At 46.4% G+C, this 20,229-nt stretch overlaps 1 protein-coding gene across 1 annotated transcript in view; it reads right to left on the bottom strand.

The window, feature by feature from the left end:
- The window catches only part of ADAMTSL1 (ADAMTS like 1), a 796,153-nt gene that overhangs the window by 11,781 nt on the left and 764,143 nt on the right, over positions 1-20,229 (bottom strand). Inside the window, exon 28 of the mRNA XM_086961466.1 lies at positions 3,431-3,651. Coding sequence (XP_086817592.1) covers positions 3,431-3,651 — 221 coding nt within the window. The remainder of the gene's footprint in view (positions 1-3,430; positions 3,652-20,229) is intronic.

Consider the following 20,229-nt stretch of genomic DNA (forward strand, 5'->3'; position numbering starts at 1 on the left):
GAAGAACCTTCACTTTCCTGAGAAGATTCAAGGTGGTCCCTGTCTTTCAGCCTCTGGAGCCAGATTAAAAGGCGTCCTTCACGGTCTTTGAGGGTTTTAGTGGAAAAGGTACGACATACCTTGCACTCTTTAGAAGAATGGTCCGGATAAAGGCAATATAGGCAGTCTTTATGTTGGTCATCAACATGTAGCCTTTTCTTTCCACATGATCCACAGGATCTAAAATGACATTGGTGTGTCAGCCATGATAGTATCAGCAGTCACAGAAGAAACAGGAGCATATATCCAAGAACACTGGAAACCAGTTGTTAAGAAAAATCTGAGCAGAGCTCAGAGGAGACTCCCTTAGCATAATGTGCGGTAGAAAATCTGAGGGACTGAAGCTCCTTCCAGGAGGGTTCTAGAGGGAGGTGACAGCTGATTGGCTCTTTTCTAGACTTTGGTCCTTTCTACAAAAGGAGCGAGATAGGTTACTAATGTGAGGCCTTTAAGCCTATTTATCTATATGTCTGTGGGACATTACTTTACTTATGTACCGGGGACTCCCATTCCGACGACGGGGAATGATTCAGGCATGTGAACACCCCTAATACTGGATAACAGAGTCTATCATCCCCTTGATGGTTTCTATGGAGGTACAAGCGACATATATTCTAAGATGTTGTGTTCGAAAGTTGAGAGTACCAGGTACACCACAGGCTAGCAAAGTGACCAGCGTGGGACCACATGGGGTTTCCAGTGAGACGCACTTCTGATCTACCTATGGTGTTTCTTCAGACACAATTTCGCTCAAAATGTTTGAAAATTAGATCAATCTTTTGTCATGATCACCTACTCACACAGCTATTGGAAATAAAATGGATGGTAGTCTGGAACCTGTCTGTCCCTCAGATTTTTCCTCAGTGTTTACGTTTACGGTAAAAGTAGGTCCTATGACATGTAAGTCCCCAGAACATCAACAGACTGGCATCAATATGATGGTTAAATTCATACCTCTTGAAGCTCTGAGAAGAACATGATGTTTTGGTTTTGATGGGGATGATGTTGCTTGTGTCCCCATCTGACTCCTCAGTTGGAAAGACTTTTGCGAAAGGGTAACCGGGAGTGATGTCAGTCGAACATTGTAAATATTGTCATGTGGTGTTTCTCCTATTGTCAAACCATTAAACCGATTTCTCTCACAACCAGCGCCTGTTCGGCCTGTCTGTTCAAAGTTTCGTTAACCCCTTAAGCGCTGCCGTCGGCCAATGGCCGACGGCAACGCTACCTCCCCAGTGCTGCGAACGACCGTTGGCCGAATGTTCAGCACTGGGTGCTGAACGTTCGACGCAGCAAAGGAGTTAATAAGCGGCTTCTGTCCAACATGTTTCAAATGCCCATGGTTCTGCTTCTTGTAAAAAACAGAACACTGCACAGTCTTCTTCTCTTTCTAACTCTCTTGTGGTTATTCAGTTCCTCTTTCTGCTCCAAAATATTGGATAAAAGGGTCTTTAGCTACCTTAGACTCAAACTAGCCTCACAAGACCTACTGAATTCCATCCAATTGGGTTTCTGTGGCCTTCCCTAGGTGGAAACCGCACTTTCACATGCATCCAACTTTATTATTACTGCACATCGCAACCTTCTTTCATCTCTCTTCAGTGTTTAATCTTTTTATGCTTACCTGCACTGCTTTGTATAGCCACCAAGCTGACTTACTCTCTGCTCAAAACAGAGCCGTACTGACACTGGCTTTTAAAGGAGTGAATGGTATGCCACCACCTACCTTTATGACATCCTGTGCCACATATGCCAATTTGTAACTAAAGATCTGTCACCTATAACCTTCTATCACATTTGATAATTTTACCATTCAGGCCACCTTCCCCGAAACACCATACCACCATATAACTGAGCGGCCTCCTCTCTCAACTCTAGAGGCGTGAGTGATCAGTTTTTCACTTCCCGCACTTTTATACATGTATAACTATGTATATAGTATTTACCTATATATTCCTAGTGTCATAAAAACTTCTCATGTTAAAATGTACCTGTCATTGCCTAAGTTAATTATGCAACTGGCACGATGTATCCACACCACAGCTCATTCTGTTTGTCTTTATGATAATCATCCTAGGTAGTTCTAGTTAGTTCTCCTGCCCTATTTTTCATTGAAGTGGTACTATGTACTCTGTATAACATTTCTGATCCCAATATTTGTGGTTGTTAAATTCATAAACAAATAATAATATCCACCCATGCAAGATTCCAAAACTATCATTAAGAGAATCTTGCATACTCACCAAATAAGCACCAAAAGAATACATCAGAAATTGGCAAATAAAGCAGTGAGTGTGGCCCCACTGCTTTTAGCAGTGGAAATAAAGGAAAAATACAATTGTAATAACTGGACAACGGTATAATTTCATTTGTTCCTGCGTCTTTGCGGGGGGGTCTGCTCTGCACTTTGCATGTTCTCGAGAACATGCCCAAGCCTACCATTCCCATCTGAGTGTCGACAGCGCATTGCCGCATTTTTAATGTATGGGGAACCTGGGTGCTAACCAATCACAACTCTGCATTGCAGCGTTGTGATTGGACAGGGGAGCCTGGCTGCTTCCTCCTCCGGCTGGAGTGGAGTGACGAGGACGACGAGAGACGTGGAGAGACACAAGGAAGTCGGGGGCATATTACCAAGCAATCGCGAAAATTATCGCTATTGCTTAGTTAGAGACAAAAATTTACAGCAGAGCTGCGGCGATTTTTATCGCAAATAAACCTTGGTATTACCAAGGTTTATCGCAAATGCGATAAAAATCGGCCGCAATGCATGAATATCACTGAAAAGTCAGCGATATTCATGCATTACGAGCTAATGCTCTTAGCCATGTTATCCACCTTCCATTGGATAACATGGCTAAGAATTGCTCAGGGCAGGTGTTAGCTTTTGGAGATACTCGCGCTTAGCGCGAATATCTCCAAAAGTTGGTAATAGGAGATAGCGATGTTAGCGACTGTTTCCAGTCGCTAACATCTTGGCACGCCCACTTTGCATGTCATTAGTGATAAATATCACTGACATGCAAAGTGGGGCCCAAGATGGTCGCTATCTCCTACTAGCTGTCGCTAACTGGTGTTCTCGACAGCTAGGTAATAGGGAGATAATTTTATCTCCGCTTTCTTGGCTTTTAAAGCCAAAAAAGCGTAGATAAACCCCCTTGATAATATGCCCCTAAGTTTTCTTTTATTAGCTTTAACCCCGTCCGCCCCGCCACCCCAAATCTGTGCCAGCTGCTAATGAAATCGAGGATTCAAAGCTAAGGTGAAAACTCCAACAGAATTATTAATTACAATATACAATTCTCAAAATACCATGAAACACGGGCAGGAGGTAGTTCACCATCTGAGAACTGGTGGGGGGTGTGAAGAACTCTCGTTTCAGGAAACATACCATTTTCACATGGGGCGATGTTGCAACGTTGCCAGTTTACTGGTCTGGGTCTCCAGGAACAGTAATGTTCTTGTACAGGCTTGTTTGTTCGAAGCTGCACGCACTCAACTCGCCGTGACTGGAAGCCATAGTTGCCACAAGTGGCTGTGCATAGCGTCCAAGGGGCGACTCTCCACTGCACTCCGCAGATATCAGTCCAACAGTTCTGAGTACTGAATGGCCTAAAAAAGAAACCGTTTGTTACTAATATAAAGGATCTCTATGACACTGCACTGTACTTGCAAATTAATTGTGTCGGGTGAGAATATGTGTGGGGGGTGCATATGTGGGCAAATAAAACAATGGAACATGTATTTGACTGCTCAATAAATGGTGCACTAAGGATCACAAGTGACATGGCCATGAGTAGAGTAGGACTCTTTAACCCAATGAATAATCAAATCCAGTCAAGTTTTCAGGGTATCAACATGAATTTTTATGAGGAATCATTATTGGTTATCGATTTTGGAGGAGATTGATTTAATATTTGTTGGTCATTCCGAAGATCTTACCGGATTTTAATTTTCAGGGCTCAAGAGTGCAACCCAAACCACGAGTGAGCTTTAGCAAATGCCTTTCATGGCTAACAAAATGGAAGACATCGATTGGTTTGGTAGGATACCATGTAAAATCCCGCAATTTAGGATTTTCAATTCCGAGAGCAAAACAAAGGGCAGAGCAGTCAATGGGATTTGTAGGTGTGCTCATCAGGCCAAAGGTATTGGAAGGAGGCAATCACGGAGACATTGGAGGAAACAAAACCAGATGTCTGATTGTTTTTAAATAGTTTTTTTATTTTTGAATCTGCAAATCTATATGAAATAATTTAAACACATTAAATCTATGCAAATAGGACTCGCATTATGGACGTTTTGGAGCTTTTTCCGGATTTGTAAATGCCCAAAGTACAGTTGCAGGACATTCATTGTGGTCTTCACTCACCAGGACACCTGCCACTTGGTCTGCAATGAAAACTTGGCCTTTCGAGCCTCTTTGCATTTTTGGGTAGCTGTGGACTAGCAGTTTCTCTTAACTCAAGGGAGGTGTACAGTACAACCCAGTTATCAGGGCTGTACTGCAAGTGTGAATGACCAGACTGAGCTTTGTGTTTTGTGTTTTGTGTAAAAACATATAACTTTAATATTATTTCAACATACATAATCTATGTACAGTAAAGACAAAGTAAACATGTAAAGTCATTTGCACAATAAGAAATAGTGGCTCAAACTTAGTTGGAAAGCAAAATAACACTCAACAAAGGATGAGAGCAGTAGAGTACAATTCCAGATCACTTACAAGTGAATGGGAACAAGTCCCCAAGTATGTGTAGGGGTGAGGCGTAGTACTCCTTGAAGAGATAAGCATTCAGTTTCTTTTTGAATTCCAGGTGAGTCAGAACAGATCTGGGCGCATAGTTGGAGGAGGGTTGTTGATCAATAGAATGTTGCAGAAGTAAGTGTTCTGCATGTGACTGTGGACACCCAAGAATCCATTTTGGTTTCTTGAACCAAAGTAGTACATAATATGGAGGTTGGAGAGAGCCCCAGACAACAGTGTCAATAGTCGGGCTCCTCTAATGCATTCCTGAGCTTCCTTGTAGCTGAGCGGGCATTCGGTTATGGAGGAGAGGAGACAGAAGATGCTTTTTAAGTGTAGGGAAGTTCTCCTGCCCGATTTTTCCTTGAAGTGTTACTCCCAACAGTCTCTGTAGTAGTTAAGTAGGGAAGTTTCTCTCTTTTTTATTACTTTACTTTGGGTCTTCCCTCTCAACTGAACCCCACCATCTTGCTGAGAATGTAAGACAAAAACGGTGGCTGGACCAGTCTGGAAGAAATCTGCAAAAGTTAAGAACTGTGTGAACCTGATCCCAGAGTGGATTTGTACTTAACACAAACTCTGCCTGCAAACTTAGTATAGGTATGATTGCTAACTCCAATTACCAAGTCCAGGACCAGAAACCTGGGGAGTTTGACAGCCTGCTAGGAGGAACTGCCTTGTGCTTGCTTTGAAGGCAGGAGCTGACCAGCTGCTCAGGAGAAGCACAGGGGCGCCCTTACACGAGGAACATGCTGCCTAGAAGAGGACTGCCAGGAGCTGAGGCAGGGCCAACTGAAGCTGCTGCTGTGACTCAGGAGAAGGACCAGCATCACTGAGCCATACTGGTGATGCCCTGAGACCAGCGAACCTCCACAACATGCTCTAAAGAGCCTGTGATTATGGGGCACTCAGGAAACCCTAAAAGTGCTTTGTGGGTGTCCCACCAAGAAAGACATACTGCCTGTGACTGCTTGGCACTGAGAAACCACAACAACATTCTTGCTGGTCTCATCTGAAGAACCGAAGCACCAGAAGGCTACATGAAGCCTGGACGCTCCCTACAGTTGGTGGGGAAATTGACCTACACATCTTGAACAACGCTGCGATTCTGGGTGGGCTCTGTGCTTTGTTTGGATGATAGGGATCATCATCAGGACTAAATTATGTATGCCTGAGACAAGAAATGCACGTGGAGGAGAGTCCTCATTGCAGAAATGACAATTGGTTGTCGCCCTGTGCAGCAGAAATTCGCATATTGCTGCCACTCCTTCCTCAAGTTCAGGTAGTATAGACTGAGATCGTCTACTGCTCCGCCGCTTGGTTTATTCGCTGCATTCCGACCTGGATTCTTCTGGACCCTGATTAGGTTACCCCCTAAACCCACTCTTCCCGTGGCTCCATGTTTACTTGCTTGGTTGTTCCTATACGATGGAACCTGTATCCCTACAGCTTGCTCTACCAGCGACCATACCGATCCCGGCTAATGGCTTGAACACCAATTTTCATTTCTGCAAGGAGGACTCTCTTCCACAGGCATTTCTTGTCTCAGGCATACATAATTTAGTCCTGATGATGATCCCCAGATTCTAAAAAGGAATCGAAACGTCCTCGACATGTAATACCATGACTATGGCAATTTATTTTCATTGTAATAAGGATAGCATTGCTAATTGTTTATTATTTATGTAGTCACTTCACAATTGTCTGAGCTATGTTAGTCTAACTGTTTGTTGTCCCGTATGTTTCCTACCTTACATGTTTTTATTTCCTTTGACAATTTTCAACATTTATTACATTCTTTTATTACTTCATTTCACTTTCTTTGTCTTAGAAACTATTTGACTTCTGTGTACATTTGTGTATATTATTCTTTCACCTTTGGGTTCCCTTGTCTATGAAAATATGAGAATAATAAACTGCCATGTGAATGCATGAAAGATGCACCAATTAGAGGGTTTGGATTGAAGCCAGTAGTTGCAGAGGTCCCCTGAGAGAAAAAGGGTGTTTGAGAGCTAGATCCATGATAATGCTTTATTGGAATAAATGGGAACGAGGAATAGAATCAAAAGATTATCAGCCCCTAATTCAGCTTACAATTGCCAAGTGATTCAGGGAAGAGTGCACTAACCCGCTCATTACCTTCTCTGATCTCTGTGAAGGCTATCCAGAGAAACGTGGAGTTATCTGACAAGTAGATAACTAACAGGGCAAACAAGGGTCTGGAGCAGTATGGTTACAAGATCAAAGGGGAGCAGAGTTCCCATCAGAATAATTTCGAAATGGACGGGAAGGGCAGAATTTACCTTATGGGTTTCCAGCTGGGACAGAAGTCGAGTGGGATTCGAGTTCCTAGTCAGTCATAAAGCGATCAGATTGAACATAAATGTGCCTTAAAGTCCCTGTGGTTTATATAGGATTATGTTTGCCTTTACTCTCCCAAATTAGAAGAGCGAGGAGGAATATAGGGCAGATGTACTAAACTCTGGTAAAAAAATACTGGTTTGCAATTTCCAAACAGTATTTTTGCGACACGGGTGCTAATTTACAGAACGACCTATTTATTATGAGGTTGGTTCGAAAAATTACTGCTTCCTAATTACTTGCAAATCGACATACACAAGAATGTTAATGAGGTAGGTCGCCATTGGTGACCCACTAGAAATCAAAGCGATCATTGGGATGCTGGCTTGCTGGCGTCAGCAGACCATCATGTCAGTGATTGCTTTTAAATAAAGACTTTTTGTGTGGGGGGAAATGCAACCAATTTTTCTTAAAATAAAAAAAGGATGCTTTAAAAAAATATGAAATGTTTTACTAACATTGTTTAAGAGTAGGTAGTAGTTCATGGAACCAATACCTAATTTAACATATTATTTGTAACACTCTCTAAGGGGAAGGGCCTGCGAATGCATTACCACTACACTTCTGTAGTCGGTATTAATTAGTATTAACCGCATCGCTGCGGCGATTATTTTTCAGCTGTGCAGCTTTTTTCTAAAAGCCGCGTTACATGACGAGCTCAGCTCGTCATCTGCACACGACCACCGTGGCTGATGACGAGCTGAGCTCGTCATCAGCAGCGAAGGGGTTAATAATTTACACTTTGATTCCGGGCATAAAACACTAATAAAAAACATTCTGATTCGGTATTTGGAGGGACGTCCTGAACAAACCCCTTCCAAATACCGAATAGGACTTGGGTTGAAAGCCCAAATTGTGATACAGCAATTTTTTTACCGAATCACAATTTGGTGTTTGTACATAAGAAAAAGCCTTTTTGCGATTCGAAAGGGCCCAAATCTGCAAACGGAGACATTTGTGACCACAAAAATGCTTTGTACATCTGGCCTATAATTCTTTACACACCACTCAAGAGAAGTGGAGAATGATATCTGCAGTGCTGACAGGGCACTGGTCGGTATTCTCCCGGCATTTCACATAAATAAATACAATTTGAGAAGGGCCGTGCTCCACAGCTCCTGCTGTCCTCACTCTGCTCTGGCCTGGCTCTGTGTCTCTCCCCCTTCATACTGCTTATATCAGCACAAAAGTCTCACCAGTGGGCAGGAGCACCTGACGTCAGAGTAGGTAAACAGATGGAGGAAGTAAAGCGGATCTTGGCTCTTCCTGGCCCATTTAAATTGCATTTTTTCATTCCGGTTATTTTTATGTGGCTACTTTGGCACATTTCGCTTGGTTTATAAGCTGAGAGCTGCATAAATCTAAATTTGGTTGGTTAGCTGCAGAGCTCATTATACTCTACAGGAAAACTACGGAAGCCCAGAAACAGGAAGTCGATGAGTGATGACACAAAATCAGAAATTACACCTTGGGGAATATATACTATGCCGTGTCCTGCCTGTGACTGGTTTGATGCCAAATAAATAAGCAGGCAGCACTGCCCCTAGCATTTACTGCAATATGCATTATGCGGCATGGTGTTGCAACTGGAAGGGGTCATCTAGAGACTGAAGTGCAATAAAGGTGAAGGGCGTTTGCAATTTGAGTTCATGCCAAAGTTATTTTGTTTCAGGTAAAATCGGGGCTGAGGTGAAACACGTGTTTAACAAATTATGCAGAAAAATGCTCCTGTATATTTAGAAAGACCTTTCTCCACAGAGAATGATAGAACGTGAACAGTCACATTTGTGTTGTTTCACCACAGTTTCATCTAAGGGTTTCTGGTTACCCTATCTTTTAATGGATAACATGCATGTGAGAGTCATATATCCAGGGGCGGCTCTAGGTTCATGGTGGCCCTGGGCAGGAAGCGTAGGTAGGGGGCCCCGGAAGAGGGGGTCTGGGTGGGGTGGAGCCCCCCCCCCCCTCCCCCCCCCCCCCCAGCGGAGGAAGGTATTTGGAAGTGGAACAGAGCCAGAGGCCACCAAATCCCTGCCAGGGGCCGCCACACAAATATGTATCCATTATTATATTAAGGATATATATTGGTGTGGTGGCCCCTGGGGTTTGGTGGCCCTGTGCAGGTGCACAGCTTGCACATGCCTAAGGCTGGCCCTGATATATCTTTGTTTTCCGCTTGATTACAGATGAAAACCTTTAGCACATTCCCCAAACAGAATAATGATGCTCATTTTTAAGATGAGCCTACCACCATAGATTTGATGTTTAATAGCAATGCTAATAAAAGGTGTTACTATTATTCAGGCACATAAAACTGAATATATCGACCACAGAAGTATGAAACTCAGCTCTTGCATGCCCTTGATACCCTGTCTAATGTTAAACAATCGCCATAGAATCGGTAATAAAGATAATTTGAATCATCTTTTGTACAGAACTCTTTGGAAACAAGTGGGCACTTGAGATTGCAGAAGAGCATAAGCATTTGGCAAAGACCCAACTCCTATCCAACGTTTGCACTCTCTTTTCAAATTGGCAGGTATCCTAAACTAATTACACTTTTGGAGAAAAAAATTGTAGTGTCTTAACCTAAAGTTTGATTCATAGCTTAAGAAGTGGTGCCCGATGATTGAATCTAATGTTCATAAATTGTGATCCAGGAATGGTGGTCATGCTTCTCTTGTCCATTTCCCTTGCCTCTTACAGAGTCTGTGTGTACGGGCAGGGCCAGGTGTCCCTGACCACCCTCTCCATTGGACACGCGCCAAACTCACCTCAGCAGCTTCTCGGTGGCATGGATTGAGAGTGAAGTAAGCTGCGAGGGACTAAACTGAGTGAATATGAGCACTGAACATACAGCACGGTTTTACAGGGGAATCTCAAACCGTCCTAGTCCGGAGCTGTGCTGAAATCCTGCCTGGATGATTAATCTTTCCCTCCACTGCACTATCCCGTCAAGGTGATCAGCGCCCAATAAAATATAAATTCTAACATAAAGAGAGTATTCAGTGCTATAGAGATCAGAAAGAATAAAGTTCTTGTAGAGAGGATATTATGGGATGAGAAAAGAAAAGGCAGCTGTACAGAGAAATAAAAGAGGTACAAAAAAACAAAAACACAGGAAAATATTAACAAAATTTAACACAAATTACATTTGCCGGTCTTAATGTAAGTATCACAATGACAAAATATATGTTACTAAAATAAGCAAAAGTATAAGCAGCAATAACAGAAAAATCTTATACAAAAAGAAACTGTTCCACTTGGCCCTTTTTGCAGGGTCATCCCTGAACTTTTTGCCTTCCTCCTATATACTTTTTCTGACCTGTTGTTGGCTATTTTATGACTCTGGGGACTTTACCACTGCTGATCAGTGCTAAAGTGCAGATACTCTCCCTATTGTAAATGAATGTATGAATTAGTGATTCCATGATTGGCTGGTTTGGTTTACCTGTCAGACCCTAGTACCATGCACCAGGAGTGCCCAGGGCTTGTTAACCAAATGCTGCTGGTGGGCTTGCAGCACTGGTTGTGCCACCCACAGAAGCAGCCTGTAAAAGTGTGTCTAAGGCTTGCCATTGCAGAGCCTGTGTGCAGTCTGGTACTGCCATGTTGACTGAGCACGTGCACCCACTTGCCAGTCCCTAAACCTTCCCTTTTCTTCATATCAGACACCCCTGTGGTAGGCCCAAGGGCAGGATGCATTGTAAGTATAAGGTAGGACATGCCCTGATGTGTGTGGCATGTCCTAATAGTGAATTACAGCCATTTTTCGTTTTTCACTATTACAAGGCTAACTGTTATCCATAGGCCGGAATGGGCAGTTAGATTATTACAGTTTATATTCCTAACTGACTCGGAACAAGGTAGAAATTCGAGTCTAGTATGCCCTAACTGAATGATAAAATACATCTTTTAGTGAAGTTGGTTTTAACATTCTGTGTTTGAAAATACCACTTTTAGATCTGTATCTAGATGGAAGGAAGAGTTGCACCTGGGACCTGAATAGAGCTGTGCCTCCCCTCCACAATGCTGGCTCCACCTCCTGTGGGGCGTCTGATGTTTCTGCCCTGCACTGTGAAAGGAAAGAAGGAGTCATGTAAACAGAGTGCTCCAGGACTGACCAGAACTGGTTTGGATTAGGCAAAGGCCCACCTGCCCTCAGAGGACAAAGGATTTTGGGATATAAATAGTGGGACCCTGATCCCAAGAATTTAGATCACTTTTGGACAAATAAGAAGAAACCTTTGCTGAGGAGAGGAACCAGGAGAAACTGAGGAGAGACCATCCCTAAGCTGAAGTGCTGCTTGGGGGATTGGCCTGGAGTGGTTGCCTGACTGCCAAAGAGAGGAGAAAGGGACTTTGTGTACTTTAATCAACTTGTAAGGATCTCCAAGGGCTCAGAACAGAGCTTGCCTCCTGCTGAAGTCTCATGGACAACAGACTTCAACCCCGAGCTCCCCCGAGTTCCTTGGGGATGCATGCTGCTGTTTTGTGCCTTCTAAGGGACTGCGCGTCGCAAAGAGCTGGAAGCGCAACTCAAAAGGAACAGCATGTCACCTGCTGCTGCCGTCGCATCTTGGATGTCGCCGCTGTAGCTGTCGTATTGCACCGCATCGAGAGAAGCATCTCGCACCGAAGAGGAAGCGTGTTGCCGTCGCTGCTGCTGCCGTCGCATCTTGGATGTCGCCGCTGTAGCTATTGTATTGCACCGCATCGAGAGAAGCGTTTCGCAATGAAGGAGAAGCGTGTTGCCGTCGCTGCTGCTGCCGTCGCATCTCGGATGTCGCCGCTGTAGCTGTTGTATTGCACCGCATCATGAAAAGCACCTCGCATCCACAGAGAGCGTGCCACCAACGGAGCTGCTGTCGTCGCATCTTGAATGTCGCCGCTGTAGTTGTCGCAATGTGCAGAAGCGTCTCGCAAAGTCAGAGAAGAGTGTCGCCGCCGAAGCTGTTGTCATCGCATTGCGAAACAAGGGTGTCGCCGCAGCAGCTGACGCATCAAATCGAGACTTCTTGCATCATCTGAAAAGCGTGCCGCATCTGGAAGATCTTCACGTCTTTATTTCTTTGCTGCATTTCCATCGCTGCAACACTTTTGTTGTGGAAGCGTAATGCATCGTAAGGTACATTGACTTAAAGTGTTGCATTTTAAGAACTTAACAGAACTAAGTTAAAAATATCATTTTAAGTACAGTATTGAGGATTTTTGTTGTTTGTGGTCTTGTGATAAGTCTGTATAAAAAATACTTATTTTTGATATAAAACCTGTGTGGTGTCCATCTGTAGGGTTGTCACTTGATTACTGTATGTGGTCACAAATACTTTACACGCTGCCTATGAGATAAACCTGTCTGCTCGTGCCAAGCTACCAAGGGGGTGAGATGGGGTTATTTTAGGAGTGTACCCCCTTACCCTGACTAGAGGTAAGGGTCCCTATTTGTCACAAGTACCTACCTGTACCAACTAGAGACCCCCAAATCTAACAGAACTATATATAGAAATGACAACAAAATAAGGAGGTTTGTCCTTTATTCAGCTGTAGCAAGAATAAATGTATATTTAGTCTTTGAAAATTATAACACAAATCTTTGCTCTTTTATTAGATATGTTTGGGGAAAAAGTATGGCCGTATCTAGTCTAAGATACTAACAAATGCCATTCTGTCTGTGTTTAAAGATAATGTTCCTAAAATCTTTCCAATTTGAAGTAATCTGTTGAAAAGTAATTTCCAGTAACAAATCCACTAACATACCTCCTCCTGGCAATTCATGTCAAACTGGGAACAAACTTCCCAGAAAAATTGTATTTAATGAGGAGGATACTTAAGTTTCCATTATGTAGTCAATGCACACTGCATCAGTACCGTCTAATCGCAATTATCAGTGGCAAGAGGATTAGTCATAGGTAAAATTTTGAGTCAAAAATAGTCGATTGAAGATAGAAAAAAACAGTGTGTGTTGTACTTGCCACTCTCAACGAAGAGCAAAGTTTTCACTATAAATCCTCCAACATTGAAACTGTCCAGTTACGATTAAGATCCTGTTCCCAATTCCCTTCTTCATGGATTTTTCGTGAAAGTTGTCAGCAACAAAGTCTTGTAGAACATGGATGTTTTCGTACAATGTGATAAAATTGCAAATATCTTTGGAAATGTATGTACCGTTCATGTAGATGCTTTACATACTATATTAATGTTTTCTAATACATCATAATTTGGTATACTGAGAAAAAAACAATTAGATAAATTGCAAACATCTTTTAGCTTTGAAAAGGACATTAAAGTATTGTTGAAAAACGAGGCAGCATCTGTGAGGCCTGCACAAATGAAATGACTACTTTTGTCCTTCACTGGGAACCAAACACCCAATCATAGCACCTGCCTCTCAGAGGGTAGCGTTGCAGAGCAGTCTGAGGCTTACTCAAGGGAGGTGGTGTGGACTAGTAATCTCCATTTGCAGGTGCGCAAAAATAACACTCAATAATTAATTGTCCAGGTTGTCCTTTGATTTATAAAATTAAGAGTACATTTATTAAACACACACTACTCAATACTATGCACCAATTTACAAATACACATAAGCTGTTGGAATTACTTTGTGACATTGCATAACATATCCACCCCTCCCTTAGGGGGGTGGGGTCTAGGACCACCACTCCCATGTATGCACATAATCTTGCCCCCAATGCAGTTAGTTGATCATACCCTGTGGTGTGGGCCCTGAGCACTGGCACCTCTCCAGTGGCAACCCACCCCATTACCTCAACCAGCATTAAAAATGGGTACACTTTGCTTGGTGACACATAACCCTGACTGAGCACCTCCTACTGACCATAAAGTATGCACCTCTACATCTTAAGGGCTAACAGTCTGGGTTGTTCCTCGCCTAACAGCAGCAGCAAGAATACATGTTTAAGCATCACTTTCGAATGACAGTACTCATCACATTTGTGTATTATTAGAATGCATTGCAATTACAGCCCCTAAAGGCATCACAGATGTAATCACACGATTACTTCTATACAGCCAGACGCCCTAGCAGGAATGTCTGGCAACATAACCCCACTTTGATTATGACATTACCTTACATGTACTTCACATTAAACACAGTCCCTCTAAAAGAAATGACCATTAGTAAATTCATTTCAGTGTAATTACACCTCTTCACTCCAGAGCATGCCCTTCTCCAGACGTCCTCAACTCAGCCCTTCACTCCATGATGCACTTCTCAATGTACCCCAAGCTGTAGAACAAAAGCTCCAGCCCAGAAGGTGATGCAATCTTGGCTGAGCACTTGAGGGGTTGTTTCTTTTAAGTCCCCAAGACACTTAGGGAGGGACTTTTCTCTTCATGCTGGGGGGAGACTGTGCATCTCCATTAGCTCCCCTGACACCTTTGCATTCATGTGGTGGTGACCCCGTCTTCCTGGGGCCACCACGAACAGAGAAAACACAGTTTTTCCCCAGGTCCTGGCCTGCAAGGCATTGTGGGACCTTATGCATTTCTGAACTGAGTCTCTCCTGCTGTTCCGGGGAGAGCAGCGATGTGGGCCTCCGGCCGCTCTGGCTGCCCGTTGGAGTGTCCGGTCCCACCCGCACCCTCAGATAGGTTCTACGGCTCGGGGTGCCCACGCCCTCGGCCGCTCATTCCCATTTTCGGGGGACCGGTCCCACCGGGCCCCTTATGCCTACCTTCGCGTCTTCTTGCCTTGGGGGGTGCTTGGTCCCACCCGGGCACCCCGCGTGAATTGCTGGGCTGAGGGCAGCCCGGGGAGCCCACCCCCGGCTGCCCCTGCCGACACCCTCCTGGCCTGCACCCCTTTGTGTGGCCGTGGGAACCGGTTGAGTACGCGTTCGCCTCCTCCGATCTGGCTGGACTGCGGGGGAGTGTGGCGGCACTCCCCCGGTCTCTGGACGTTCTTCAGGGCCCGGGGTAGGGGTCCTGGACCCCTTCAGTGACTTCAGGCCCGGGGATTGGGTCTTAGGCCCCCTCTGCATAATTTCACGGGTGCCCGAAGTTGGGGTCCCGGGCCCCTCTTCCCGCATACCTTCACGGGGTGCCCGACGGCGCACCCTGACTTCGGCAGGGCACGGAGCTGGGGTCCCGTGTCCCTCACCCTGCACACCTTCCCCGACTTGGGGGTCGATTATGAGGTGGAGGGACCGTGCACAGTTCTGGGATATGGGATATGGGTCTCATCACAGCCAAACGCTTACTTACTAAACACTGGAAGGCCAGTACCCCCCCACACACAAGACACTGGCACACATCCTTTATCAACTGGGCACGGGCAGAAAGCACAGTGCTTCTCCGGGAGGAAACAGCGGGACTCCGGAAATTCCCTATCGCGCAGCTCTGGGATGATCTCCTTAAGTCCTTTCAGCAAGCCTGTCTGGAGCAAGGGATAACCTGAGTTGCCTTGACCCACTGCCGCCGCCGAGACGAGGGACACTACGGGATGCCGACACACTCACTCTTTTCCCCCTCCCTAGTCACCACCACGCCCAAGCCGCTGCTAGCACCTCTGCCTTTTCATGACATTGCGCACGCCTGCGCCGCGCTATACCTGTATTCGTGTTCTAGCTCACGCTTCCTTGCGCCACATGCTCCTCCGCTGACGGCGGACGGACTTTTCCTCTCCGCCTTGGCACATTTTCCACAAGCCTGACCCTGTTGATGCCCCATAGAGGGTAACCACAGGCCTGGCTACACTTTGGGGCTAGCACCCGACGAGCACGGTCTGGACCCCCCGCACACCCATCCGACTGACCTGTCACATCCCGCCCCAGGACCACTGAACCCCCCCACTGCGACTGTATGTATGTATGTATGTATGTATGTATGTATGTATTTTAATGCTTGTTAAGCGCAGCTGTCACCCAGCGGGTATCCTGGCGCTGAGATCAGTTCCACCATCAATTCTACAAATTATTCTGCTCTAGGAAAGAGAAAGGTTTTAAGGTCCTTTTTAAATAAAATCAAATTTTGACTGCTCCTCAGTTTTAGAGGTAGAGTGTTCCACATTTTGGCGGCCGTGAAACTGAAGGCGCGACCGCCCATTCTCACTCTGTTTATTCTAGGGACTTTCACTAGGAACGCTGAGGCGGATCTCAGAGGTCTGGCAGCCTGATACCACGAAAAAAGATTTTGCAATGGTATTGGTCCTTGACCATGCAGTGCTCCAAAAACCAGGCACATAGCCTTATAGGAGATCCTCTGCTGGACCGGCAGCCAGTGTAAGATTGCCAGAGCTCCCGCAGAAGACGCCGAGCGAGGTAGGGATAGGGCTAGTTTGGCCGCCATATTTTGAATCCTCTGTAATTTATGGATCAGAGCCTTTGGGGCTCCTAGAAGTAGTGCGTTACAGTAGTCTAACCTACTGAGGATGGTGCTACGCACTACTTCTACTCTGGCATCCCGCGGGAGAAGCGGCAATATCTTCCGTAGAGCACGGAGCAGGCCCATACATGTCCCAACAGTCCTGTTCACCGAGACATCCAGTTGTAGGTTCGACTCGAACATAACTCCCAGGTTACGAGCCGAGTCTGCTACCTCCACCGAGCCTGGAATGGAACTAGGCCAAAAATCTTCCGGCAATGGGCGAGGGAGTCGGTCAGAGGAGCAGTGCAATATCTCCGTCTTTGAGCCATTGAATTGGAGTGAATTGGCTTGCAACCACTTTGCTGTGGCCGACATACACTGATGGAAGGTGTCCCTCGACACTGCCTCTGAACCCTCAAAAGAAAAAATCAATTGGGTATCATCGGCGTAGTTGATGACTTGAATGCCGAAAGATCTTATCAGTTGTATCAGGGGGCGGAGGTACAGATTAAAAAGAATTGGACTTATCGCCGAACCCTGGGGGACACCCTGGTTCACCTGGCGTGTGGCAGAGCGGAACGGTGGCAATGTTACTGCCTGTTGTCTGTTATCCAGATATGATGATAACCAGGCTAGTGCTGAGCCCGTTATTCCCGCATTACCGAGACGGTCCAGAAGGACCTCATGGTTCACCGTGTCGAACGCGGCCGACATGTCAAGCAGTACTAAAAATGCTGACTTATCCCTGTCGACACGCGTTCGCAGATCATTCAACACGGTGACCAGAGCAGTCTCAGTACCGTGGCCCGGTCTGAAGCCAAACTGAGCTACATCCAGACTGGAGTTGGATTCCAGGAAATTGGCCAAGGCTCTCGTAACCCACTTCTCTAAGATCTTTATCGCGAATGGCAACAGCGAGATAGGCCTATAATTGGCTGGGCAGAGGGGGTCCAGAGTAGCCTTTTTTAGCAAAGGTGTTACAATAGCCAATTTCCAGCAGTCTGGTACAGATGCAGTAGCTAACGATTGGCAACAGATAGAGTGGAGCGGGGGAAACAGCTCGTCCTGGAAGGCCTTCCAGATCTTGTGCGGCATGGGATCAAGAGGAGAGCCAGATGATACACAGTTAGCCAGGGCACAAAACTCCTCCAACGAGGGTATTGAAAAGCTCGGCAACTGACAGGCAGGCTCCTTGTTCATATTTGACTCAGAGGACAGGTGACCTGAGAGCACAGAGGGACAGGAACCAGATGGCATAGGTTGCGTAGAACCCTCAAGGCCCTTCAGAATGTTCCTAATTTTGTCATCAAAAGCTGTGGCTAAAGAGTCACAAAGCTCCTGTGACACCGGTGGAGATGGTATGGCACATGTAGGATTGGCTAAGCTCTTTACCAATTTGAACAGGGTCTGTGATTTGTTCGATGCCTTTGCCAATGTCTCTTCCAGGAATTTGGCTTTGGCATTTCTTAACTGGAGCTTATATTCTAGTAAGGTACCTTTGTAGGTGGCCCTGTCTTGCTCTGAATACCCTTTCCTCCATGTGCGTTCTGCTTGTTTACAGCGTAGCTTCGCCTGACCGAGTTCCTCGGTGAACCAGCCATTGGTCCCTCTGGATCTGTCCTTCAGTTTCCGTAAGGGTGCTACCTCGTTCAAGGTTATTAAGATTTGCTGACAGAGAGCATCATAGCTGCAATAACGCCCCACTGCCCTCACTGCGCTGATAGGCACCATTGCTCCTTTATTCCCCTCTTATTTTGTTATCCCTCCATTGCATTTGTTCATGAGTTTGCCCGATTAGTTGGTCACGTTCCCCGACCAGGCCTTTTATTGCTGTTGAAGACGACACCATATACGCCGTGACGGAGCTGAGGACCATCATGTGCCTGTTGCCACAGCGCACTCCTGCTGTGGCGGCATGCCACACCCTTTGGCACACCTGAGCCGAGGGCCACGGCTTGGACAGGCGCCTCCCAGCACCAGACGGCAGAGCCTGGGCACTACCTCTCACCTCAGACGATCACATCTACGTCACTGTCGTCAGGGGGTTACGCACACTACAGGTCATCAGACACCTCGGTCTTGGCAACAACAGTTACGGCCTGGCGCCGCCAACCACACGAGTTTATCCCACTGCCTTAGTGAGCTATTCCATCACACACCTGCTTACGACATAGTGACATCTCACGTACAGAATCTTCGCTTCCTCCACTACCTGTCCACAGAGACCCTGATAGAATTAACTACCACTTGATTCCCAATGTGGATATGGACAGTTGCTCATGAGGGGCAGATGCCAGAGATGCATTGATATTGATATTTCTAGTTTACCAAAAAATACAAAATCCACAGACCTACCTGTTTACTGTGCTGTGTATTATGAAATTACTCCCTGTTCTTCATATACTACGCCGCCGGACCCCAGGGTTGTCGGCTGAATGGCTGTGTCAACTTGCCAATATCTCCTTAGATCACCATCTACTGCTGCCGGCCCCCTGAGGGTTGTAGGCTGAGTGCTGTGTGCAAAGATGTCTTGACAAATAAAGGTCTTTAAATATAAAAAAAAAAAAAAAAAAAAAAAAAATGAGGTGGAGGGACCGTCCGCAGGGGCAGCGGTGTTCCCTCCATTGCAATTAGGATGTGACCGCCACCCCCAATGCAAGGACCGAATGCCTTTTTGTGCCAGCATTGCCTCCACGGAAACGCATAGCCCCCAGCACATCCTAATATGGCTGGCGGTGTCTGATAGACACCGCCACCATATTGGAACTTTTCCGCCGCGGTCGCAAGGTGACTGCGGCGGAAAAGCGGCGTACGGTTTTCCCGTCCGCCCGGTCCCCCCATTATTGTAATATGGCGGGGCAAAATAGGTGGCGGACGGGCAAGGATGGCGGACGGATCGCCACCGCCTGCATGGCGATTCGTCCGCCATCCTAATTGACCCCTTGATCTTCGGTGGGGGCCAGGGTGGGCTCCTGGCCCCCCCATGGGGGCACCTTCACGGGGAGCGTGGCGGCACTCCCCGTCTTACTTCTTCGGTAGGCTCCTAGCCCCCCTGCATGGCACCTTCACGGGGAGCACAACAGCGCTCCCTGGCTTCCCTTCTCTTGGGGGCATCCCCTGGGACCTGACCCACCCCTGGGGCATCTCTGAGACTGACGGCGGAGCCCCCGCGCTTCATCGTCGGTCTTCTTAGGGGCCAAAGGTCACCTACCTTCCGGGGGTCATATCTCAGCCCCTGGGGGTCCCTGGGGTCCGATCTGCCCCATTTTCGCATCTTCTTGCTCCTGGTGGCGCCCCCAGCCACTGGGACCACTCTCCTTCGCCCTCCGGGTCTCCAAGAGGGTGATTCTGCAGGCAGCCGTCTTCACTGGCTCCCTGCGCAAGCCTTTTGCCTGGCTCTCCTCCTGGGCCTCTCTTCTCCCTGTGCAGAGGCCCCTGCTTCAGCGCACCGGTCCTGGGCTTTGCTTCTGGCTCTGTTAGGGCCCTGAGGGGCAGCCAGGGGGTCTCTTCTTTCAACTGCCCATTGCCAGGCTCCAGCACCTTCTGCCTCAGCAGACCACACCCCAGAGAGAGCTTCTCCTCCTGTGCAAGCACTTTAAAAAAGTTGAGAAGGGGACTAACATGAAGTCTCTGTTGGTCCTATCAAACAGCGACACATCACTTCCTTGCCCCTGCTCCCTCCTTACTGTCCAGCCTCTGGATTTGTTCAAGTTGGTGTCTTCCAAGGTTTCTTGCCACATGGTCTCTGAATTTAAAAA

This window comes from Lissotriton vulgaris, chromosome 3_1 (genome assembly GCF_964263255.1).
Source record: "Lissotriton vulgaris chromosome 3_1, aLisVul1.2, whole genome shotgun sequence".
Classification (NCBI taxonomy): Eukaryota; Metazoa; Chordata; class Amphibia; order Caudata; family Salamandridae; genus Lissotriton; species Lissotriton vulgaris.